The sequence below is a fragment of the Archocentrus centrarchus genome, chromosome 7 (genome assembly GCF_007364275.1).
Source record: "Archocentrus centrarchus isolate MPI-CPG fArcCen1 chromosome 7, fArcCen1, whole genome shotgun sequence".
Lineage (NCBI taxonomy): Eukaryota > Metazoa > Chordata > Actinopteri > Cichliformes > Cichlidae > Archocentrus > Archocentrus centrarchus.
This window is the reverse complement of record NC_044352.1, coordinates 14,175,263-14,202,622: the sequence shown is the minus strand read 5'-3', so window position 1 is coordinate 14,202,622 and position 27,360 is coordinate 14,175,263. Positions and strand designations below refer to the sequence as shown.

The window sequence follows — 27,360 nt, the reverse complement described above, 5'->3', positions numbered from 1 at the left end:
CCATTCCTCCTCTCTCTCCATGACTCCCCTCTCTCATCTGTTGCTCTCACTTCACGGGGAAGACGGAGGCAGGAAAGTGCTGCTCAGTGCAGAAAACCTCCTGAGATCAGACAGCTCAGCTCTGCTGCTGTGATGTAGACATTACCTCTGATGTGGCTATTTTCCGGCCCATCATTTATTACAAGAACCAGAAAGTGTCTAAATGCACCCATCAAGGTATTTCAAAGGCAGTCAAAGTAAGCAGCATTTAATGCAGCATTTCATTAAGTTAACCTAACTGATTCAATCAAATTGATTGTCATTATTCATTAATGAAGCCTGCTTCCCATTGTCATTGCTATAACACACTGGAATAGTTTCCTACTTTGGTGTGCTGAGTGAGGAAGCAGTGCCCTCTAGTGTATATGTTGATGTTGTTAAATCAATGAGATAAATAATTCAACATAATCTCCATTTCATGTTGACAGTGCAGACAAACAACTTGCTCTGGCAGCAGACTGAACAGTGCCAGAAACGAACCTGAAAAGCTAATCAATGCACTGCTAATTCCCTTTAATTTCCCTTTGTGACTAAACTACAGTAACATATACGTTATTTAATTTTCATAAACATCTTGGTTGGATATTTGTCACACTAGATTAAAAAATAAGATGCAAACACAGGTGATCTTAAAATTTTTTTTTTTGTGCTTTATTTGAGAAAATGTAACATTGTTATAGTGCCCTATAGACAGCTGTTTTCATAGAAGGCACAGAAGTGGGTTAAGGTGTGATCACACATGTATCAGTTGTGCATTTGATGAAATCTGTGTTGTAAAATGTGTTAATAAACACAACACTGTAAAATTCAAGTTACTTTGTTCATCTGAGTGCCCGCCACCCACACAGATGTTCTCACCTGGACCTCTCCCTCAAAATCACTTGATCGTCCTCACTCTTGTTTTGTTGTACCCAAACAACTGATTCATTCTAGAGAGCTGAAAACAGCTTTGTGGGAGTGTAGTTGCACAGTTACACTTAGTTGTTATTATTAACCTTCATTTTAGTTAAAAAGAAATTCATAGCTATCTTACAAACAAACAAACAAACAAAAAAAAATCCAGGCAAGATTCATACTTACAAGTACTTTGGAAGAACATTGCATAGTTCTGCCTTACTGGAAGATGTCAGTTATGAGAATTTGTGACAGAATGTGTCAGGTCAAGTTACATCCCTCCAATTAGTACTTGCATACATAAATTATTATGTGCAGTTTAGGAAAACAGTGAGTTTGGCACAGGAAAAAACATTTTTCACTGCTTTTTCTTCTCGTGGGCCCTTTCAGTGCCTTAATGACCTCATTTTTTTTCTACTTTCCAACGTCTCCGTATGAAATTAAAACATCTCTGGCATCTTTACTAAGTCTTGCTGCAGAGCAGGGAAGAAATAGTCCAGTGTATCTCAATTTTTCACCCTCTGTGTCTAGAAAGAGCAGCAAAAAAAAGAAAAAAGAAAAAGAATTTTAAGTATGGAGGGTGTGTTTGGAATGATGAAACATGATCAAATTTGTGATATTTAAGAATAAGTAAAATAAAGTAAGTTTCACGTCTTAAAATGTCTCCCTCTTTGTGCATGACTCACCTCCATAATAGTAGAGTATTGCAATTCCAACTACAAAACTGAAGCAGGTCAGGAAGAAGATTGGTCCTGCAAAAGAAGAGAATAAAGTTGATAGCCACGTGATTATGGGAAGATGCTCTGTGTAAACAGAGCTGCAAGCTAAACACGCTCTGACTCCTTTGTATAACTTCTGATCTAGAGTCAGTGTTTCACGGCATCCCCGATGGCCCATTTCCCTCCTGACATACCTTGGACCCAGTGGATGCAGCCCTGACTGTTCAAAGGAATGCAGGACAGAGGAAGCTACTTTATACATGAGCTTAACTGCCCTCACAAAGCTAGAGCCCTCAGTGTGATGGGATGATGAATGGTGGAGCAGTAAAGAGCAGTGTGATGGGGCCCGCATTCTGATGCTAGGGGTTAAAAGGTTCAACAGACAACTGCATTTGCTAAAGTCCACGGCTTAGTTGGGCTTAAGGGGCTTATCTCAGGATCAGCGAGGGGGTACAGAGGCACCCTGACACACACTCACACAAACTGTAAAACTGCAATAAAAACAAACAAACAAAAAAGCCATGCAATCAAGTTAGAGAAGACAATAACACATGTAAGGCTTTTTTAATTAATTACATATTATCATTATATTACATTTTCATAAGCAAGCCAATATGACATTTGTATTCATATTGTACTCATAGTTAGTAATAATTGTATTAAAGGTGAGTTTCTAGGGCATAGTCACATTTTTAAACAGATAAATCAATCACAGTGACCATTTTGTATTAATATTAAACTTAAAGATTTGAATGATATGCAGGAAACCAGTGTATTGCTCTGTTGTGAGTGATGCAGATTAAATTTACCTCTGTTGTTAAGCTCTTGGTGAACTGTCTTGTTGCTATTGCATTTTGGGCCTCCCACCTCTACAACAGAAAGTTAAAGAGGTTAAAGGGCAACATCCCACTTTAAATAACAACCTATGCAATGTCAAATGACAACTTGGACAGCAGTCCAAGCAGCACTCTGGCTTCACTTTGCATGTTAAACAGGATAAGCCTATATAAAGCTAGACACAGCAGGGGAGCCCACCTTTATAGGACACTTTGGAAGCTGCTACTATTTGTCTAAACTGTATCACTCCAAACATACAAGATGTGCTATTTATTTTATTTATTTATTTTTTTGCTAATGTGCAAGAAAAAAAAAATTGGGTGCTATGAACATGTGCTTACAGAAAATCTTTAAGGGTTAAACCTGAAGCTTCAGCCTTTATAACGTTTGAGCTTTATGTCGCACAAATACACAAGTTAAAAGCCTTTATGAGTAACTGCTTTAAGTACATTATGCATAGGAGTTCAAAAATACTTAACAGTTTGTTTTTAAATGCTGCAAGATGTTACACTTTAATGTCTACTTATAACTACACCACACAGAACTTGTGGGATTTTCTCAATAGGGTGTCTACAATAAATTCCATGTGAAATGGGACTCCATGGAGAGGAAAAGGCTAACATCTGACTCAGTTCTACCTCTTTGTCTGACTCTGCTGGCAGGCTGAAACTAGATGTCCTCAGTGTGAATGTGTAGGGCTCTGTAGAACTCATGACATGCCTCTTCGCCTTTTCTGTGCAAGTGCTTCAAGAGCTCAGCTAAACGCACTTTGGTGGGCACACTCAGGTTCCTGAACTGCAGGGAGACACAGGCTGCATTGAATCACTGTACATATCTGCACAGTATCTTCTGTCTTGTTTGTGTAACATAAATAGCTGCAGTGACCCTGTGAGCTTCCTTGTCACTTAGTATCTGGGGGTAGATCCTGTTGAGCTGCAAGACCAGTCTGTCAACCAGCTCAGTGTCCATCCTCTGATCTGAGCACAGGAACAGGGAGTCACTCTGCAGCTGCTCTGGGTAACCATCAGTGTCTAGTAAAGGAAGATTGACAACAATGAAAGCACATTGTTTGCCATGAGATCTCAAAGCTACTGCTGGTCATAGCGTGGAGACTAGGTCAGAAAGAGGTTATGACCTTGCACAATTGGCTCAGGCCACAAAGCTCTAACAGAAGGTCTGCAGATTTTATGGCTAGCCTTAACCTCCTAAGACCCCACGTCCACATATGGGGACATTACTTATTTATTTATTTATTTTACAAAAGCATGTAACAACCATGTAACAAAATACAACTTCCTGTTCGAAGATGAAGCTTATTTTATAAACCTATCAGGCCCATCTAATCACAAATATTAGAAGAAATTAAAAATGCATTGCAAACAAGAGCTCAAATCTCAGGAGGGTTAAGTAATTCTTAGTAAGCTGGTCTTGGCATCAACCATGTTCTGAAAATAAGTGACTAAGAGGTTTATTCTCCTGTTTAGAAAGGCGACTACAGTAGCTGCAAATTTGTCTGTTGGCCACACTTTATCCCAGTAGCTTCTATAGCCTAATGTTAGTACTCAGAATGATCCAACAAATTTAATATAAATAAATTGGGGAGAGACAGCAGAAAGACTTTAAGATGTTTACTGTTAATAGTTTGGGTTCTGAGTCTGTATTTTGCTGCAAAAAATGTGGACACATTGTCTTCCAATCTCACTTTTGATGTGTTAACACACGATCCTACTCTGAGGTAGAGACGACATTAAGACACAAAAGGTGATGCATGTACTGTGAGTAAGTATTGGGAATACTTCACTTCTCCTGACCACTGTTGATATTTTCATACCCCCTTGGGTGTTGCAGCTGATGAGAAAGCAGGCAACTAATATTTCTACCATCTTCATAAAACACCCACTATTAACTAAATTAGCAGGCAAGTGTCAGATGCTGTAATAGTGTTATCATTATCCTCAGTATAGTTCTTTCAGTAGGAGTTATTCCACTAATGTTTTAACAGGATTTGCTTGTGAAATTACTGTATCACAATATCCAGTTAATGCTATAAAAAAAAATCGATCAGACTGACAGCAGAAGGCGCTGCCTATCTTTAATAAAGGTCTGGGCGCCTCTGATGACAATAACCTGTCAGACGCCTGCCGATTTATTTACAGGGTGCATATTGGGACAACCGGTGATGTTAAACCATAATAAATCACTTACAAATAGCTATAACAACGACTGCTTTATACTATGAAAATTACAGCAACAAGTGGCGCACCCACACAGGGAGAAAGTCTGAAGTCAAGCGCACCGCGCTGCGCTGTGCGCAAAGTACTCACAGCAAGGCAAAACATCTTACCCTCGATTCACAAACCTGACATACTGACAACTGAGCAGCGGGTTGGGATCTTGAGAATCGGACCAACAGCCTCCCCTGTAAAACTTCCTGGTCTCCCCAGTGTGACGGTCTCTGCAGCCCCGTTACATCAGCACGCTCGGCCGCGGCGCCACCACATGACCGACCTCAGGGTCCACATGATGATAATGAGCCGGGAGCACCAGCTGAGCTTTACGTAGCAAACACTGAACCACAGAAGTACCACATATAACCCAAATAATAATAATAATAATAATAATAATTGTTAAATGATCTCTTCCAACTTAAATACATCACTCATTATTAGTAGAGTCTTTCATTTATTTACATTTCTCAAAATTTATATTTACACATAAGCCAGTGTTTTACAACTGCTCTTGCATGTCCTCGCTCTCCTCAGCTGCCAGCAAAGTTAATTATATCACAATAAACACCTTAAGTGTTGACCTCAAGCAGCAGAACTTCCTTTTAAACACAAAATCTCTTGACCTCCCAAGGAACAGGTCGTGTCCACCCTCGTCAAGCCTGGTGTCCTGAAAGTGCACCGGCTCTTCTTTACAGACAGGGGGCAGTGTGCCATTACAGTTTGCAAAATAAAAAACAAAACAAAGGCACATAAGTCTGTCAGGTTCATTTCAGCTTTAAGAACCATCTTAGCAGTGCTGATTTAATGATTTCACCAAAACATGCCAGGATAGTTGTTACATCCCGCAATCCTCATCTATACAGCTCATAGTGCTGTACAGATTTAGATATGAAACAAAGTCTTGGCTGGTGATTTTTGTGCGCTGTCCTCAACACTGATATAATCCTTATGGAAAGTTCTTTGGGGTATATATTCCTGTTTGAGTTTAAATTCCTAGTTAGGGACTCATCCGTGGTTGATGGGTTTGGTCCTGATAAGCTGCTCTGCTGTCCTTCATACTGCCACACCAAACCAGATCCGGCTGCTGAGATCTGGACCAGGGCTGGGCTTGTAGCTTGACAGGAGGACAGGGGGGGGTCCAGGATACTGAGGTGGTTGGGGTAAGAGGCTGGTTATAGTCCTGTCCGGGAAGAGCAGCAGGGGGAGGTGTGGGGCCATAGTTTGTGCAGACAGGACCATAGGCATAGCGCTGCTGACATCTGTGTAAGAAAAGACAGGAAGTTTGGTTTTTTGAATGTTTCTCTCATGATCGTGGAGCGTTTAAGTAAAATTCAGTGCATCTCACCTGCAAGATCGTATGCTGTCACATGGGGCCGGGGTACCGGTGTCCCACGGAGAAAGCACATTCTCCTGGGTGTTGTGTTGTTGTTGTTCCGGCCTTTATGACTGTAATGAGACATGTTGTTCTCCTGCTCCTCCCATTGCCATGGATCTGACTCACTGGCATAAAAATAACCCTACATGTTAGTATTTGATATTTCACCAGAACTGTACTAATCTTGTCTTTCGCTACCTGTGGTTGAAAATAACTAAATGCATTTATTAATACACTCTACTAAAGTGGCATTTTGAAACGCTTGTACTTTGGTCTGCTCACTTTACACTTTGTCCTCTCCATATTTCATGATAAGCTTGTAAAGCTTATCATGAAAGCTTGTCAGTGCTGTCTAGCTGGGGCACTTTGTGATGTCTTAAATAGTCAAGAGTGGTTAGGAGTTCCACATTCACTTGAAACTTCTCTGCACTTTCATATAAATGCTGCTTCATACACCAAAGAGCCACAGTAAAGGAACAGCAGAGCAGGCCTTATTTGGGGTTCCTGTCACACTAACATCTTTTGATCCTTGAATATTTTTATGATGTTACATTTTGAAGGGAACAGAGGTTAAGTTGTTAGGTTAAGAATCACTTAACCTAACAACCTATCTAACTTTTCCCTCATAATTACATTTACCAGTGATGATAATTATGCAGATTTACTTAGCAGAACTTTTACTTCAACTTTTCCAGTAATTTTCCACTCACTTCTCCTCCTTTTTCCTTTCTTCCTCTTTGATGCAGTCAAGCAAACAGCAGGTGATGAAGGCCACAGACATGAAGATGATTATGCCTGAACTCACAATGGATGCCAGCACGGCCACACGGAAACCAAAGTCCTCAAAGGAAGACAGAGCTGAAGTGTGACAGAAAGAAGAGACAGATGACCGATTTATTAACTTGACTTTTGTGGCATACACTGAGTGTTTTGTTTTTTTTAACTTTCTGACAATTTCATTCAGAAATTCTGACAAAATCCATGTACAACAACAAACAGAAGGCTCAAATGCCACCTCATGCAGGGTTTGCAGATATTGTCTACCTCACAGATTGCTACAATATGCCACAAATATTTCACTGTCATTAGCCAGCAGAGACTGGCAGAAACAAAAAGTCATTTTGCAACAAAGTGTTCTTTCCAGCTCATCATTGAAAGGACAATAAAATATATATATATATATATATATTTTTTTTTTTTTTTTAATTTCTTTCAGTGTCACATCAGACAGCTTCTCTCTCCCGTGGTGACTGATTCTAAAAAAACCCAAATATAATTAAAATCCTACTCCAAGTTTTTCCACTTCCTCACTGACTGTGGCCCTGCCTGAAATGATTCCTCGCTGCCAGTTATTAGCATTAATATTATCGTTTAATGAGATGTATCCACAAACAGCACATCATTTCTCTCAAATGTGTTCTCACACAAATTAAAGTCATAATTAGCGCAAGCCAACACACAACTTAAGCATCTTCATGTAACTTTGCCCTTAAACACAATGCTTATAATAATATTTAATATATATTCCATCATTTTGGAATAATGAGCTAACAGACATTTCAGGGAGAGTATTGCAGCCTCTGCTATTTTCACAGGAAAAGCATTTGAGACATTTTAATCTGCATATACACACACACACACACACACACACACACACACACACAACACACACACACACCACACACAACACACACCACACACACACACACACACACACACACACACCTTTTGGCAATATAATGAATATACATTTAGGTTCATGGAGTGACATGCACCCGGCTACAAGTGGGTGACTACTATGTGTCATTCTTTCTATAGTAACTGCCATCTTGAGGTTTCAGTTTCTACTTACGTTTACAGTAGGTCTCTCCCGCCCAGTAGGTGCTGTTGGCACCCATGACACACTTCATCTCACTGCCTACCAGTCTGTGTTTTGCTGGGCACTGAAGGGAAATGACTGTACCCACGTTAGTGCCATTCCCCTGGATGATCTTTTGGGTGCCCAGTGCTGGCAGGGGCACGGGTGTGCACTGGGCTTTGGAATTACCTAAAGCAGAAAATTGGCAGTCAGTTCGTGAAGAAAATTTGCAGCAACTTCTACAGTTGTTGTTGCTAATCATGTTGGAGATGTTGTGAATATGCATTAATCGCACAAAGTTCATCCAAAATGTGGGTACATGTATAATTCATGCATCTTCAAAAGAAAATTTGTATTCATAGATATGATAAGGCAACTTGGAATTCATGGATTGCACAACAACAATTCAAGGTGAACTGTATGAACAAAAAAAAAAAAAAAAAAAAGCAGCACTGCAGATGAGAGTCAATGTGGAATGGGGCAGTCATTCCATAGCTATCACCACTGAACCCCTGTAGGGCTGCACAACACTGCATGACAAAACACAGCCCCCCTGAAACAGCCTAGTGCTGTGCTGCATTGAATTCTAACAGTATCAAAAAAGGAAATGTGATAAATCATTAAACAAAAGGCCTGCGAGACTGGTGGAAACACACAGGCCATCTGGAACCACATAAAAAAAAAAAAAACAAGGTTATCATACTGAACAACATGGAGCTCAGCATATTACAGGAGGGAAGGTCTCTCACTGTGACAGCTCAGTACACCAGCAGTTCCTACATGATCCGTCTACAAGAGCATGACTTCACTGTCAAACAAGCAGTTGGAATGCTCATAAACACAATGACATAAAGTCGGTGATTTCCAGCAGAACTTGGAAGTATCTGTATTTGGTCTGGGACAAATCAAAAACAGATTTCATTTTTTATTCTTTACTCAGAGACACCTACTTCTGGTTTTCACTTACATACAACAGGCATGTTACAGGGACTGATTTAGTAGAGTTTCGTTTCGCATGTATTAAATGGAGGAAAATATCCAAGGACAAGTTGTGCACTTCTACGAAAGACATGTAGCAGACCAAAAGGTGAACCAAACTATATCAAAAGTTCATTGTGTGATAGGCGTACAGAGGAAGGAGAGATAATACTAACCCATAAACATGATTAAATTGACCACGGAGGCTATCAGCATCTTAAATCTCAAATATATACACCAGGAGCAGAATTTTTATGTAACGTGTGTGTTTCAGTGTGTGTGTATGAGTGAAATATCCAGCTACTTGACGTCAGATCCTCACCTTTTCACTTCCTCTTTCTTTCTTAATTTCTTTCTTTCTTTCTTTGAGAATTAAATCAACTATCCACTAATTGGACATCAATCTATCCCGCTATGTAAACATTAAAAATGTAAAATTTCGTATAGTTCACACAATCTGTCAGTGCTTTGTATTATATAGGACCATGACTATTAAGCCTATAGTGCAATTGTTAGGAAACTGCTACAGCAGCAAATACTGTAAGTCCCTAAGGGTATTGCACAACACTGCGTGACAACACACACGCATAAACAAGTAAATCACCTGAACAAGAATCACGCAACTTAGAATAGAACTGGTACGTATTAGAGCAAAGTGAAATCTCCGTCTCTTACGCATCCTGCACGCTGGCTTCGTTTAAATTAAACACTAGCTGGGTTTTCTATGCCATCATTCTTACCTGAGTTATTCCCGTCATCTTTGTTTGTAAGATCAGTCCTGGATACATCTGCTATTGATGCTGTTGCCGCGGACATGGTGATGACAGACAGACGTCTCACAGAAAGCTCTTTTGGGTTGTGCGTAAAGACGGCGCAGCTGTGCTCCTCTGGGCCCGGTACAGGGTAAACAAATCGAGATGTCTTAGCTGGCGTGGCGCTTCAGTTTCTCGGCACGATTTTACTCGCTTCTCTTCCAGTGAACAGCTTGTCACCACCACAGTCCTCCCACACTGCACCTCAACATTCACTTATTCTAATGTCCGTCCTGTGCAGCGCGCCGTGGCTGCTGTCGCGCAAGCGGATGAGCGCTTGAGAGGACGACGAGAGATGAAGTGATCAGTCGAAACCTTGTCGACCAAAGCAAAAATGACTTTGCGGATTAAATCGGGTCGGTTCAAGTTAGGTTTCAGATCTGCTGGTAACTACAGCAGCAACAAACAGCCCTCACGTGGAAAGTGTATTGCACCTCTATCATGTTAGTGCGAAATCAGGATGTGGCTCTTCAAAGCAGATTGAAAAATGTGCAAAACACCCAGTTCGTCATGTAAATCTGACGTATTATAAGACTATCAACAGTTGCATCAGTTTAACAATGCCCAGTTTCTTCACAGTCTAAAAGTCATTCAGAGATTGCCAGTAAACGTAGAGTAGCTCAACAGCACATGTAGGATTAAAATATTTTAATCATGTAGGTAAAAACTGGCCACAACTTAGTTTGCACTGTACTGAGTTGTAATACCACATTTGAGAAGCATGAAAATATAAAAAGAAACTGAAAGAATAATGCTAAAACAAAGAGCTGGGACTTCTCAAATGAGTCAACAATGATTGTTGTACATTGTAGCATTCATTGCGGCATTTTGTAACTGTAAACTGTCAATAAAAAAAAATCATAGTGTGGTTAACACAATTTTCTTCTTAACGTCACAATACATCAGACTGTTAACAAATGCGGCAGACGTTTTCCTCTTCCCTTTCTTTTTCATGCTGTGTCACAGTTCTGCTGGGTTTGTGGTCGTCAAACATCTGAATCATTCAACATGTTTTGTGTCTCTGTTTTACTCACAGCTTTGTTTAAAAATCATCAGCTAGTCAAAAATAATGTCAACGTCTATGTGTACACTCACTGGTTACTTCATTAGGTACATCTGTTCAAGTGCTGTTAATGCAAATAACTAATCAGCCACATGCACTTAGGCATGTATGCACAGTCAAGAGGACCTACTGAAGTTCAAAGAGAGCATCATAACGAGAAAGAAAGGTGAGTTAAGTGACTTTGAATGTGGCATTGTGATTGGTGTCAAACTAGCTGGTCTGAATATTACAGAAATTTCTGACCTACTAGGATTTTCCCACATAACTATGCCCAGGGTTTACAGAGAATGGTCAGAAAAAGAGAAAATATCCACAGGTCAGAGGAGAATGGATAGACTCCTGATAGGAAGGCAACAGTAACTCAAGTAAACATTTGGTACAATCAAGGTATGCAGAAGAACATCTCTGAGCATACATATTGATCCTTGAAGCAGATGAGCTACAGCAACAGAAGACCACTCTGGATGCCACTCCTGTAGCCGAGAATAGCAAACTGAGGCTACAATTTGCACTGGCTTACCAAAACGGGACAGTAGAAGACTGTGAAAATCTTGGCTGGTCTGATGAGTTGATTTCTGCTGCAACACTGGGATAAGAGTCAGAATTCAGCATAAACAGTATGAAAACATGGATCCATCCTGCCTTGTGTAATGATATGGGGGATATTTTCTTGGCACATTTTGGGTCCCTTGTTGCTGACCATGTCCATCCCTTTATGACAACAGTGTACCCATCCTCTGATGGTCTGCTTCCAGCTCAAACTTGAATATGACAGTGAGTTCACTGTACTCAAATGTCCTCCCCAGTCACCAGATCTCAATCCAATAGAGCACCTTTGGGATGTGGTGGAGCAAAAGATTCACATCATGAATATGCAGCTGACAAATCTGCAGTAAGTGTCTGATGCTATTGTGTCAATATGGACCAGAATCTCTGAGGAATGTTTCCAGCACCTTGTTAAATATGTGCCACCAAGAATTAAGGCAGTTCTGAAGACAAAGCAGGTCCAAATCATTACTAGCAAGGAGATGGATACACACACACACACACACACACACACACACACACACACACACACACACACACACACACACACACACACACACACACACAGTTGACCTACATCCTGTATCACAAACTCTACAAACAACATATAGAGGTTCCTAGTTTCACTTGGAATTTGCATTTGAAAAAGCAGAACTGTTCTCTTGTTTAAGCTCCCAGCTGGTGTAACATCATTGAGAACTCTGATCATGCATCAGACTGTTTTTGCTGTATTGGAACATCCTCGTCTACCTGAGCACACCTCCTCAGACACTGGAAGTCTTTGTTCAGATAGCAGATTGTCTCATCATTCATGGATAATATTGCAATTACTGAAAAACTTACCACATAGAGAGGCCGAGCTTCAGCAGAATCGGTCATTATTTACTGATTTTCAGTTAAAGAGTTCCTTGCCAATGAGGACAGAAGAGTGCAGCACTTTGGGGTTGTTTTTCTTTTTCTTTTTTTTTGTATGCCTTTATATCCTTTATTGATATCTGCACAATATTAGGAGCCTCCACCCATGTTAAAGAAGTTTAAAAAAAAATTCAAAACAAATCTCTTAAATTCTAAACAATTCTTTACACAAGAGGCTGGAGTTTAGCCCCAAAATGTCACAGATTGTTATAGTGTTTGTTTGTGAGTATTGAATTTCAATACACATTTAGCTGACAGGAAGAAAAAATGTCTGAATGTGTACTTTCACTTTAAAGGGGACCTATTAAGGTTGATTTCTGCTCCATATTTTATATTTAGACAATACCAGCATGGTATGAGTCACATACTGAGTCTTTATGCATCAACGTGCAGTTTGTTTACAGTTGTGTAGCTTCTCTCCCTCCATTTAACTTTCTCAACTTTCTTCTGATTGGCAGCCTCTTAAAAACAGAAGGGTCGAACAGCTGGTGGTGGGGTGTTTAATGCTCATGGGCAGAACTGTGTGCCTGCGATACTCTATCAAGGGTATCCACTCTCACTGACATCTCACTGACATCACACAGAGCCAACTGCAGAAAAAAAGAAACTCAGCCTTTATTGTTGTGTGAAGAGTGAGCTATTGGTTCACAAGGATTACTTGAAACTCTGGCCATGTTGAATACAAGCATCAACCACTGGATAAAACATAAGGAATAGTGTAATCAAACAAATGGACTGCTACTTATACAGCACCTTTCTATTCATTTTGAGCACCTAAGCAAGTTTTACTGCAAGTTCATTCACCCAGTCACACATACAATGCTTTAATCTAACCCAGGCACACACACTCACGTTGATGGGGAGTGGGGACAACTCAGGGCTCAGTACCTTGCCCAAGGATACTTTGGCACATAGATAAAGGAGGAGCTGGGAATTGATCCACTGACCTTCTGAATGGTAGAGGATCCACTCTACCACCTGAGCCACAGCCAGTGTTAAATGTTTTGTTTAATGAAAACTGCTGAGTGTCTACAGCTGAAACACATATTTTACCCTCAGTGGCAGACGAGGACATGGAACGTGATAAAGACGTGGCGAATGAGAACATTTTGAGAAATTAATCCGCTTGAAGTGTTTGAGTTTTCTTCTTATTTAGAAACGGTTGCTACAGCAACAGTTAATTGTTCTGGCGTGGTCTCAGTGGGTACAGTTTGGACTCTCAGTGCCTTCTGCTTTTTCTCCACCCAGGCTTGTGTTCTCTGCACTCTGTGCAATCCAATAAACAACCAGGAGGGCTGCTAATGAAGCTTGGAACAGTTAATAATGCCTCCTTTGTTGTATTAAAAAAGAATAAAGCTAATGATACCAAGTGCCATCATCACTCAGTGACTAAATGTCTATATAAAGAAGTGGGGCACAGAAATGTAAAAGAAACAGTTGGATGCAAAAAAAAAAAAAAAAGGACAAGAGAACAGCAAAAATAGATGCAGTTTCACAAGAATAATAGGTAAAGGTGAGGTAGGTGAGAGTGGTCAGCTTGATGTGTTCGCCCTGTCCCTGACACAGTGGCTCTGCTGGGGGGAAACCACTCCATCACGCGGGTAATTAAGTATAACAGGAGGGGCATCATCTCACACTGCCAGCGGCCCCATCAACACTGCTGCTCAAACCAGGTCACATATGGCTGGAGGTCTGGGCAGAGGAGACTAAAGGTGACCTCTCCGTGTGTCCTTGGTTAGTTCCTACAACAAGTGCCCAGTGAGACATTAATGTTAGTTACTTGGCTACTCATGACTGCATGACTGATGAAGTATGGCTTCATCTGCACAGAGGATAAATGGCTTCATTTGAGATTTCTGATATGCAAATAAAGCCCACTAAGTTTCACCTTAAAGGGATGAGTCATTATACAAAAACAGCAAAACAAGTTCTGGTTTGGAGAACTGCAACACAAGGCTTCTAAAATGAATCATGAACTTCTTTAGAGGCCAAATATTAATGTTAGAGTCATGTTAAAGATGAACTTTATCTCCACTCTGCTGCTAGACCTATGTGGCTGTCTGTCCTTATCAAGAGGCTACTTCCAAAAGAATACCTGTGTTCTCTCTCTCTCTCTCTCTCTCTCTCTCTCACACACACACACACACACACAGTCTGTCCATGACATCATTAATGGTCCTGTCTCTGTCTTCTGTGTCCGTAATCTCTGAACAAATCACTTTTTCTGGCTGGACCGACGCCATCAGTGAGTGGGCAACACCATAAATCTGCACCTCTGTACACTCGCTGAAAGAAAGAGGGAAAAATGGAAGGAAAAGGAGATGGGAAATGGGTGGCAGGTAAGAAGAATGAGACTTTTGGAGGAAATTGAGTTGATCAAGCATTTCTTTGCCACAGCAGTACCTCAGACGTGCACAGCTTACAGCATCGGGACACCGATGCACAGCATTTCTCAGACACCAAAGAGACAGTGGTGGAGCTGGCATACCTTTTGTTTTTTTCACATCCACATCAGTTTATACAGTTCCAGTTGTGGCTCAAAGCACATTTTTATCATTAGAAATTCCTAAAACACTAAATATTATTGTTTCTAAGTAGATAAAACACAAAATTCAGTTATCTGACACAAATGCAGTGATCTAAACCCATTTATTGAATGAATCACTCTGTTGGCAAAACCTTAAACAATTTCATGTAATTAGACACAATTTGCAGGTCTCGTTTACTTCTATTGCAAAAGAAATTCTCACACACTAAAACACATTTTTTCACAGTGATTCACTTATGATGCATCGGTGAAATACAGCTTATTTCTCAAACATAATGACTTACAGTTGCCTACTCTTGCCTTCTAATGATGTGATTTAACCAAAATAAAGTTGAGATTTCTCAGGATGATTTGAAGATATCAAACAGAGATGGAAACAAACTGAAAGGCAGTGGAGGAAAACAATAAAGAACAAAATCAAGAAATGTAGTTTTAGATTACATTTTGAGAAACCGTGAAACAGCATGCTTAGTTCATGGAATAACAACCCAAAAGAAAAAAAAAAGTAAGTCAAAATGTAAGAATTTACCTTTGTAAATATTACAGATTTATAAGCTATGAGTCATGCTGGGATTTACTTGGTGTCCACTTTCCAGCTTTTCTCATGCAACACACTGTAATGTTTACTGGATTTATTGAATTTCTATTGTATATTTATGATGTATGAAAAATACGAAAAGGACCCACTTTCATGAGCAGACAGTATATCAGAGAAATACAAGTTGTATAAGAGAAGCATAAATATTTACTCTAAGTTTTTCCCCAAATAGAAATGAGGGAAGCAAATTGAGAGAACAACCAGATTTCAGCAGCTATTGAATTTCAGCAGTTCAGCAGTTATTGAATATTTATATGTGTACTGCACGTATATATTTCAGCAACATGGCCACATGGACTAACCCCCCCCCCCTCCTCGAGGTACATGTCCCAAAAATCATGTTTTTTTTTGTTTTTTTTTGAAGTAGTGTGTAATGAATGCTCAGTTGTGTTGTTGCTCTTACAGCCTGAGTATATGATCTGAAAACATTGTGTGGTTTTGAGCACAGATGAAACAGTTTTGATGTGTTTGTCTCATTTGGCCATGACAGTGATAGGTTTTGTGAAGGCAGTACCAGTCCATTTTCCATTCAAAATGAGTTGAATCCAGTCACAGATGAACAACGGCCCCAACAGCATATTACTTCGTGTTATTATTTATTCAACAAAAACTAAGCCAAAATGCAGGAACAGCATTTCATCAGAGAAGGGGAAAACTAAAGAGACCTAAGTTGAGAAGAATTAAGTGATGGAAAGCATGAAATATATCATGAAATTTTATCACTGGTCTTGCATCAGCTACCCTGCAAATTCTTTAAGTACTTGGACATTTATGTGTGCCAAGCAGTGTTAATAAGACTGGTGCAACCAGTATTGAATCTCACTGAGCTATTGACAAGGCGCAAACAGCAGGGTGGCCCGACGAGGCTGAAGACACCAAATCAATGATTAGAGAGTGCAGTGAGTGTGACATGAATGGATGTATTGACCAGAAAAACATCAGAGGAAGAAAAGCGATCAGGTACCTTGGCCTAAAAGGAGTGTAAAAAATGGGCATCTGTAAGGTTAAGTGAGGTGCAGTTTGCAGATGGATCACTTTTTGTTTGGTAAAGAAGGAAAAACAAAGAGCAAGCAGACATGGTACTGAGTTTGATAACAGAGAAAAGCACTTGATATGAGGCAGTCCATGGCCTGATGGCTCCACTGGGAAATTTATTTCACTTCTTATCTTAAAATTCGTTCAGTGAATGTTCATCTTCCTCCATTCACAGGACAAATCAGGAGTGCTACACATTATTATTGAGGGCATTTTTAGAACATGACCTCAGCAAACCGGTCATAACGGTACACAATGTCCAAACAGATTTTCAAACTGAACACTGACCATTCGCAGTGGACACACAGCTTTTACAAAAAGACCTTCATACTGAATGCCCTCTTCAGGTTGTTAATTGCTAAAGTATTTGCTGGATGAATTTCTAAAATAACTTCTTTTTTTTTTCCATTTATTATCGACAAACAGTGCACTGTTACGTCTGAGGACGTGCGTCAGTCATTTTGTTTAGCAGCAGCTTACTTTTATACAAATGATCCATTCTGAAATGATTGCTGCCATTTTTAACAAGTCCTTGTTTCTTTTGCTGCCATTTAGTTCCATGTCACTTCACAATGTCCTATACAGGCTGAAGACATGCTCAGGGTTATGTATAATAAGATATTCAGGTCCAGTGGTTTACATCATTATTTATCTGAGAGCAGACAGTATTATGGAAGGACGGCAGATGGGTTGGATTCTTCATTATTAAATGTGCTCATTTAGGCTGCAGTATATTTAGTAAGTGTGTTTACATGTTTCAGTCAGAATTTTTTTTTTTTTAAAGTGAAACCTGAGGGAATAAATTAGATATCAAGTTTACTTCTACTTACTTTACTTACTTCTAACAAGCTGAAAAGTCAATGTTTGCTATGACCCCTTCAATATAGCTTGACCCCTCTTAGGCAAGCTTTCTTGTAATTTTTTAAAGTAGTCTTCAAGAATAGTTCTCCAGGCTTCATGAAGGACACTCAAAGCTCTTCTTTGGATGCTGGTTGTTTTTTGCTCTGTTTTCTGTCAAGATGGTCCATGACTGTGTTTTCATTGCGTGATTTTCTAGCTTGTACTGCGCTGGAAACAAAATGTCACATTTGGATTTATGACTCCATAAGACCTGTTGATGCTGATATTCAGTCCAGTTCTTGTGTAAATTGGCATACCTCAGCCTTTTCTCCCTGTTCCCTTCCTTGTGAATGGCTTCTTGATGATTACCCTTCCACTGAGAGCATTTCTGACAAGGTTTCAGTGAACAGTAGATGGATCAAGTGAAGGGCCAGATGCATCTCACTGGTCCTGTGTCAGATCTTTGCTGGACTTTTTGCTATACTTACGGACATGACTCTCAGATACTTCTTATCTGCTTTTTTTTTTTTTAGGCCTTTTGTCCTCCACTTATCCAGTTTCCTCAAATCACACTGCACACCATGTTGAGACATGACAAATTTTCAGCCAACAGCTCTCTGTCGACCTGTGCTATTTCTGGTAGTTTTTGTAAATTCACCTGAAGAAATGGGAACAAATTATGTGTTTTTGAGACAGGGTGCTGGTAATAAAGTGCCTAAAGATATAACTTAAAATCAGATCTTTGCTAAGTTTTCTATTATGTGTAGACACAACACTGGTTAACCCCCTTAGATAGGTACTTTTTCTTGCTTGAATGATTCATAGGTCAGTGTTAAGTGCCTTAACAAAACAAAAAAAAAGAGGTCAGGTACACTAGCGGAATAAATCAGAGCCGGGGGCCGGGGGCGGGGCAAATGACCGGGCCCTTTATACCCAAATAATAAAGCTCATCATAACATCATTTTACAACATACACATGCCCAGAACAGCGGGAATGTGTATGTTATGAAGTGCCACTCATGTTAGCTTAGTCCTTAAAAATGCCATACTTAAGGCCTTTAAGGCCGTTTCACACCGGATGTAAAGGCCTTTACACACCAGATGTGTAAATTCTGTGCGAATGTTTCATGCGTTAAAAATATTTTTCGGACTCGCCTGTTCGTAATGCAGCTGTTCACACCAACCGCGTCATTTCACAGGACAAATTTGCGGCATTAATTTTTTCGGATCAAGTTTGATTTTTCTGACTTTCGCAAGCGAACAAACAGATCTGACCAATCAGAGCGCTGCATTTAGCAACATGTGAGTTCATAGCTCAAAACGCGCACCGATGTACTGAATATACAGTGATGTGGGAACAGTAAACTCGTACTATTTTACCTCAGACACACAGCTACATGCTGTTCTGAGTCAGTCGGCTCTCTGAAATTATTCTCTGCCTCCTCACACTTGATCCCAACTCTGCCAACAACAACTGCCCAATGACATCCTGAAGTATGCGCGAAAGTTGATGCAGCTTCAACTGGATCAAACCATGAAACTCTCCCTGCTGCCGCTTTCTTATGAGTTGGATGAACCCAGAATCTCTGTTTCTTCCTTCTCTTGTTTAGAAACATCGCAACCTCATTACATCATCGTTTGATGTCGACTTCCTTTCTTTCACAGTGCGTTTTATGAGAGCGATTTATTCACAAAAACGCAACGCGTCCGGTGTGTATATAGGTTACACGACAAGTTTGCATCTGAAAGATTTGGAATTTCATTTCATTTTTACGCAACGCATCCGGTGTGAAGCGGCCTAGTTTACAATCTGTTGCCAAGTGACTGATGATGACGTTGGTGGACAGTTGGTGATGAGTTTTACCCACAATACACTTGGAGAAAATATTGGTGATCCACTTGAGAATTTGTGTGTCATAAAGTTAAATGTAAGAGCGAAAATAAAGCCAGTCATGCAGTACAACATCTTATTCAATATTTTACACCTACTACATCACTAAAGTCAGTCGGTCTTGTAAAGTTTTGAGCAACCATGACTCAGTCCTGACTGTGGCAACCTTTAAAACCTCCATGTAAAAAATGAATGATAGGTGATGTATTGTGGGTTGTATACTGTGCACATTGAGCCATGCATATTGCAATACAATCAAGAAAGGGCCCGCCTTCTCCACCTCCCCTCGGACGTGACAGAGGCCTGGCTACCTGAAATCTTATTCTCCTCTCCTCTCTCCCAGCCGGGCCCACTCTAACCCCGGGCCGGGGGCGTGCCGCCCTCCCAGCCCCCCCAGAAGCTCCGCCCCTGGTTGGATATAAGGATTGGACTGGAACTTTGAAAAGCCCTCCAGAAAGCTCGGAGAACAATTGTTCAAGACCACTTTAAAAAAAAAAATACAGGAAAGTCTGGCTCCTTGGAAGCAAAACACATGGCACATGTTTTTTTACACACATGAGCAATAGAGGGTCATAACCACCTACAAGGGACTATGCCCACAGGGGTTTAAATACCTGGGTCTCTCCACCATTTGGTCAAGAACTGAAGAAGCCTTTCGGATGAGAGGTGAAACGTCTTCAAGAAACAAAAAGAAGTCCAGTCGCCTTTTCAAGCTCCAGAGAATAAAGACATGAGGGTTGGCTCAAGACTTTTGCATGGTATTATAAGTGATGGTGCCTTAGTTAATGGAACTATATAGCTCAAACAGTCACTCTGAGGCCATTCTGGTTATTCACTTGAATAGATCCTATCAAATAAAGCTAATGGTTTCTAATTAAAGTATATGGATAGGATGACTAACCCTTTAACGCCTTTAAATCTGAATAGATTCCTTTTCCCCCACCTCCACTCAGGCTGTGAATTTAAAACAAAAGGTGTTCTTACTCTTACTATCAACAGTCTCTTCAGTTCTTATCGTGGAGTTTCAGATTCTTTGATTAAATGCAGGGCATTTCTCCATGACACTAGGATTTTTATTTCAAAGGGGATGCCTGGGTGTGATGTGCTCAGATCAAGAGTAATGGTTATGAGATTCTATTTTAACTGCATCAAACTTTCAGAAAAGTATTTTCCCGGCTGGTTGTTAAAAAAAAATGTCCAGCATGCATCAAATGAACTCAAACACACTTTTCAGACCAAAACTCAGACACAAGCAACGGAACCAGAGTAAGGCACAAGAGTACTAAAGGTTTCATGAAACAGTTGTAACCACTTCCTTTACAGGAACTGAGAGCTGTCTACTTCCTTCACTTCACAATGCAAAAAAAGTTTCACCATTTGCATTTGAATGTGGGCGGTATTGCAGTTACAGAAGGATGATAGAAGGCAGCATGTTGCAAAACAACAAAACAAAAAAATCAAATACTGAATTGTCCAAGTGGAAAACAGAAATGAAAGACAGAGGGAAAATTTGCTCTTTTTTCTATATTACTGTAAAGTTTGATCTGAGCGTGACAGCAACAGTAGTGCCTACATATACATGAAATCAAAAGATGTTACTACTGTACACTGGCTGATTTGGCATGCCAAACTCAGATACAGTGTTGCCAAGTCCGCTTATTATAAGCGACTTTGGGTTTGCTTTTTTCTAAAGTCGCTTGCAAATCTGGTGAGTCGCGGGTTGCGGTTTTTTGGGCTTGTTTTTGAACGTCAAGATGCTTATTTGGGCTTGCCTTGTCGAGTGAAACTCGATTATCTTTCGGCGCCCCATAGTAAAGCAAAAGACGAGTGGTAGGTAGTTTGTCCCTTCCAAGCCCCCGTTTCCTGTTTATCGTTCCCGCCCGTGTTGACCGGGCGCACAACCAAACAAACACTCATAACAGCCCAGAGTGAGGAGGAAGGATAAGAATGTGCTCCAGTAAGTGGGGAAAATATAGAAAAAATATAATAAAGAGTGGGATGAAGAGAGCGCACTTAAAGAATGGATCTGAGCTCGGATGGGAGACAATGGCGCAAAAAGTGGGTGTAGGCTATATGCAGTGCATAGGGATGCCTCACAAGAGGGGGTTATATGCGGCAAAATTATTTATCTAATCGGCATTTTCTGTATTTAACAGCTGTGCATATCATATGCACAGCTGTATTTAACAGCTGTGCATATGATATGATCAGTAACAGAGGCACAGAGCTGATTAGGCACCCCTGTGCTCCTTCACCTCCCCTCCTCCTGTCGCCCCCCTTCGACACACAAATACTTTTTTTTGTTTGTGATTGATAGAAAATAAAAGGCTGTAATAGAACTCTATAAGTCCATGAATAGGTGAGATCTGCAGGCATGAACACAGTAAACCTTGAAAACTGTGCACCCTTCTCTTCTATGAGGCTAAGAAACATGGGTTTCACTGCTCCAAAACACAATGATAAAAAACAAAGAAATGAGCTATACTGTTTAAAAGCAGCCTCAGTTTTAAAAATAGCCAGCTGGGCTTATTTTGGGCTTGTTTTCATAGAGCTGGTTGCTTGTTTCTATCGCGAGATCTGGCAACACTGCTCAGATACAGCAGTACAGAAAGATATGCATCATCTATCATAAATTGAAAGTTTAAAATGGCTACAATTACTATCTTTACAAAAATAATAAATCAAATTACAATGTAAAAACAATTTGTTCATGTAGAGTAGAAGGGGTTGCTTGCCATTTTAAACCTACTGAACATCTCCATCTGAAATTGTAGCTGGCTTGGCAGGTTTGGGTGATGCTGCATATGATACTGCAGTGAGAGCCAAGTGTTGGCTCGCTTCCTGTTCCTGTTACAGAGCACTGTGGTGTTTTTGTGTAGCTTATTTTCCCTTACGAAAATCCACCATGGTTAACTATGGTTTTTTTATGCAGTTTTTTAAATGTTTTTTTTTTTTTATGGATTAATCTAGATAACAACTTATTTCATAGTGTAATACTCACGTTCTTTATCCAAAGCACACTCTCTGCTGAATCACTTATAAATCATATTCACGTGTTTTTAGGGATTTGATAGCTTAGTGTAGCTAATAGTTTAGCTATTAGTTTAGCTCCCTGCTAAGTCACTAACAACACAGCTTCTTCTCCTGTCCCTCCTGCACTATTTCGTCCCTTCTACCTGCCACAAGAGTTTACAGTGGTTCATCATGGCATTGTGTGTACCGCCAAGGGCTAGTGCAAAGGTGGCTATGGAGGAGCTGTGCAACAACTGTAACAACATTAGCATGCAGCAGACAGCTCACCCAGACACCTTCTTCATAGCAGCAGGGGAATCTAATCAGGTAAGTCTCAAATCTGTCCTACCAAAATTCTATCAACATGTGGACTTTGCAACAAGGGGGAGCAACATATTAGACCTGTTGTACCCAAATATTAGAGACTTGTGCAAAGCCACCACCCTCCTCTCTTGTTGGCAGTTCTGACCATCTAGCAGTCCTGCTCACACCCATGTACAGACCAAGGATGAAAAAACAGACCTGCCATTAGAAAAGTCAGAGTCTGGTCACAGGATGCTATTCCCACACTGCAGGACTGTTTTGAGACAACACAGTGGGGCATCTTCAATGGGGCGGCCACAAATGACAGAGGACTTGACCTGGAGGAATATACTGAATCAGTCATTGGATACACTGATTAATGTTTTGACGACGTGACAACGGTCAGAACCTATAAGTGTTGCAGCAACACGTTGCTAATGCTAGGCATCTTATTATTCATCAATGATTGAAGAAAATAAGAACAACCCCAGGTGTCTTTTCAGCACTGTAGCCAGGCAGACAAAGAGTCAGAGCTCCCCCACAATCTAAAAGCTGAAGGCTCTGCCTCCACAAGCCCCCACAATCACTTATCAACTGTTTGCATGAAATCAAAACATGGATGTCATTTAATCAGTAATAAAACAGGTTGTGGCCCCAAAGCCCTATTCCATAAGTTTGGAGATGTACTCTTTGACATAGATGGTTCCTCCCTCTCACCATCACCAGAAGTTCACAACCTGGGTGTCATCCTAGGCTCAGCACTTTCATTCCAGACACATATCAAATCAGTCACCAAAGCAGCCTTTTCTACCAAATGAACAGCTCTAGACTTCGGCCTTTACTCACTGACTCTGTAGCAGAAACCCTTTTCCATGCCCATGCCTTTGTTACCACCCAGCTGGACTACTGCAATGGGATCTTGTTCAGGATCTCCAGCAAAGCCCCAGACAGGCTCCAGTATGGCCAGAACTCAGCTTCCAGGGTTTTAACACACACCAAGCTCTGGAAACATATCACCCCCACACTTATTAATCAAAAGTGGCTCCAGGTAAAGTCACCCATTACCTACAAGATCCTTCTTCTGACTTATAAATCCCTCAGTGCCCTGGCCCCTCAGCATTTGTCCAGCCTCCTTCACCCATACAAATAGTCTCGGACACTTCGGTCCTCAGCAATAGGTCTGCTATCTGTCCCTCGCACCAACCTCCATACCTTTGGGGACAGAGCCTTCAGTGTAGCAGCCATCACCTTCTGGAACTTTCTCCCTTCTGAGCTTTGCAACATCCTGTCACTGGACTCTTTTAAGAAACTTTTGAAAACTCACATGTTCAAAAAGGCCTTTAATCCCTACTTTATTCATTTATTTATTTAATTTTTTGGTTTGTTTTTTGTTTATTTAATTTTGTTTATTTACACTCTTTGTACAGTGGACATGGGTTTCTTGAAAGGCATTATATAAATCTAAGTTATTATTGTTAAACAGAATTAATAATGATCTTTTTATGGCCTCTGACAGTGGACTTCTCTCTGTGCTTGTCCTGCTAGATCTCAATGCACTCGTTCAATGCTGTTGACCATAGTATTTTATTTCAGAGATTAGAGCATGCCATAGGTATTAAAGGTACTTCGCTGCAGTGGTTTGAATCATATCTATCTAATAGACTCCAATTTGTTCATGTAAATGAGGGGTCTTTTTCACACCGTAAGGTTAATTATGGAATTCCACAGGGTTCTGTGCTAGGACCAATTCTATTTACACCGTACATGCTTACCTTAGGTAGTATTATTAGAAAGCATTGCATACATTTTCATTGTTATGTAGATGATACCCAGATGACACACATCAATTAGTTAAACTGCAGGAATGTCTTAAAGACATAAAGGCCTGGATGACCTCTAATTTCCTGCTTCTAAATTTGGATGAAACTAAAGTTCCATACAAATCCTAGTAGTAATAATGCAGTGTCCAACCAGATACTTACCCTGGATGGTATTACCTTGGCCTCCAGTAAGTCTTGAAGTCATTTTTGATATGTCCTTCAATACACATATTAAACAAATATGTAGGATAATATTTCTAAAATTAGAAACATCCTGTCTCAGCATGATGCTGAAAAGCTAATTCATGCATTTATTACTTCTAGGGTGGACTATTGTAATTCATTATTATCAGGCTGTCCTAAAAGCTCCCTGAAAAGCCTTCAGCTGATCCAAAATGCTGCAGCTAGAGTACTGACAGGGACTAGAAAGAGAGAGCAGATTTCTCCCATATTGGCTTCTCTTCATTGGCTCCCTGTTAATTTAATTCAAAATCCTTCTTCTTACATACATTCTTTGAATAATCAGGCCCCATATTATCTTAAAGACCTCCTGGTACTGTATCGCCCCAGTAGAGCACTTCCCTTTCAGACTGCTGGCTTACTTGTGGTTCCTAGGATACTTAAGAGTAGAATGGGAGGCAGAACCTTCAGCTTTCAGGCCCCTCTTCTGTGGAACCAGCCTCCACTTTGGATTCGGGAGAAAGACACCCTCTCTATTTTTAAGATTAAACTTAAAATTTACCTTTTTGATCAAGCTTATAGGTAGGGATGGATCAGGTGACCCTGACCATTCCTTTAGTTATGCTGCAATCAGCCTAGGCTGCTGGGGGCTTCCTATGATTCACTGGGTATTTCTTCTTCATTCACCTCATTCAATCATTATTTATTATTAATCTCTGGCTCTCTTCCACAGTCTCTCTCCTCAGCCCCAACCGGTCACAACAGATGACTGCCCCTCCCTTCTGCCGGAGGTTTCTTCTTGTTAAAAGGGAGTTTTTCCTTCTCACTGTTGCCAAGTGCTTGCTCATAGGGTGTCATTTAGATTGTTGGGTTTTCTCTGTAATTATTGTATGGTTTTAACCTTATAACATAAGGTGCCTTGAGGGGACTGTTTGTTATGATTTGGTGCTATAAAAATAAAATTGAATTGAATTGAATTGAATTATTGAGATTCCCTGTCAGCAACTCCACAATTTTTTATTCACTCTCACAGCTCACTGTTAGTTTTGCCTGCAGCAGGCAAATCCTTCAACTTAAAAGCCCTGAAAACCCACTTTACACTTCAAGCTCAGATGGCAGACAGACACAGTTATAAAATGGATGGTGAGCATAATGCAGCATTTAGCAACTAAACCACAAACTGAGAAGAGAGTGAGTATTGGACTAACAGTCATCAGGTGGACGCAGACAGGACTACAAATGAATGATACTGTTACTACATAGTTTATACATTTATACTCTAATTTTAAAGAAGTTTGCTAACAAATTCACCGCTTTTAAACAAGGAGGTTTCCAATATGACACATATTCTCATCTCCCCTTCACACAGGTTGCATATGCAAAATAAAACAAACTAAATTAAAGTTTGAGAAATAATACGTGTTAACCAAACTGTTAACACGTGCTGATCAACAACATTCAAAGATGCTCCCAGTGTTACTAAAAAAAGAGGAGAGGAAGGAAAAAAGAACAGAGAAGTGAAGATGAATTTGAAATTTGAGCATTTCTATGTGAAAGGCAGGTGGCAATTTGTTCTTTCCCCAAATAGCTAGGTCAGAAAGAATGTGCATTCAGAGGTTTGATAGGGCTAAATGCAAATGTTTCTGGGCCACACAGATGCATGTATACACACATGCTCATGCACACTCACACAAACAGCTGGTAAGAGGCTTACGCTCCAGTGGCGTATAACAGATTTCCCATTAAATTCATTCTTTTCAGCTGCTGTGGAAGAGGAACAAGCCCCACAAATCTGTGGTCAGAACCTGAAACCTTGAAAAAATATCTCTCTTTGAAACGTTCAGACTCTCTTTGCTCTCACCGATTACATTTCCATTTTACACTTCTGGTGGCAACAATGGCACCGATCAACCAACCTTGTCTTTTGTGTTCATTCAAAGAGGTCTGTGCCTTGATGAATAGAGCCATTAAGAGAAGCCTTGGGGCTTCTGTTAGAGGTCAATTCAACATGTTAAAGTTCCACAACCTTGGTACAGTCAGCTGTTTCTGGTCAACACAGATAAAGATGTGACAGGAAGAAAAAGAGAAAAAAAAAAGTCAATTGTCAGTTGAGGGTGTTTGGTCATCCACAAACAACTAGGAAGAAGTAAAATTGACTTAAACTTAGGTTTCTGTCAGCCAAAACCTCATTTTCTATAGCTGAGAAAAGAGCAGCTGAAATATATTTTCAAAGAAAAAACAAAAAAAAGTTTATTTGGAAAGAAAAACAACACGGCGCGAGGGAGAGAGGACTCTGGAGGGATGATGAGAGCTTATCTCAGCATGGTCTCCGTCCTGCAGTACACACAGTACCCACCCTGCTCTGGTCTGTTCTAGATGTACAGCATGTAAAACTATGACAGAAGGAGCAGTCAGCAGTTTGCTCTCTATCTTTGCAGCACAGCTCCCAGCTCTACAGAGAAGCCAGCCTTCCAATTAATCATTTTGACACCTAGCGTTGACTTGCTAAATAAAGAAGTTATGGTTCATACCCTCATATCAATGCCTGTCCGCTCACATTTTTTTTTTGTGAATGTGCACATCAGTAAGTTTATGGCCACAAGAACTGTGTAAAGTTGAGTGGTGGCTTCAAAATAGAGATTAAGAAAAAAAAAGGGGTGGGGGGGGGTGGGGGGGGTTTAAAACTGAATTAAATCAAGATGTAGAAAAATGCACCAAAGGCAGCTGCAACAGCTTTTCTATGCTCATTCCACGCCTTCTTTTATATACACACACACACACACATATCTGAGAGTTGAAATCAGATGTACTTGAAGCACCCTGCCCTTTCGGAAAGCTAGAGTTTCCCATATCCCTTTGATTTTGTTCT

General features: G+C 40.3%; 2 protein-coding genes across 2 annotated transcripts; both read right to left on the bottom strand.

The window, feature by feature from the left end:
* Positions 1-694: 694 nt before the first annotated feature.
* LOC115783254 (caspase recruitment domain-containing protein 19-like) lies at positions 695-5,089 on the bottom strand. Its single transcript, XM_030733992.1, is given in 6 exon segments — positions 695-1,460; positions 1,620-1,685; positions 2,462-2,521; positions 3,128-3,284; positions 3,375-3,520; positions 4,849-5,089. Coding segments are annotated over 6 exon segments (549 nt in total). The 5' UTR covers positions 4,856-5,089; the 3' UTR covers positions 695-1,347.
* Positions 5,090-5,165: 76 nt separating this feature from the next.
* On the bottom strand, positions 5,166-10,142 carry susd3 (sushi domain containing 3). Its single transcript, XM_030733991.1, has 5 exons — positions 9,669-10,142; positions 7,945-8,139; positions 6,803-6,950; positions 6,063-6,217; positions 5,166-5,976 (listed from the first exon to the last, which is right to left on the bottom strand). Exons 1-5 carry the CDS (start codon positions 9,742-9,744, stop codon positions 5,771-5,773), a joined length of 780 nt encoding a protein of 259 aa, XP_030589851.1. The 5' UTR covers positions 9,745-10,142; the 3' UTR covers positions 5,166-5,770.
* Between the last annotated feature and the right edge of the window lie 17,218 nt (positions 10,143-27,360).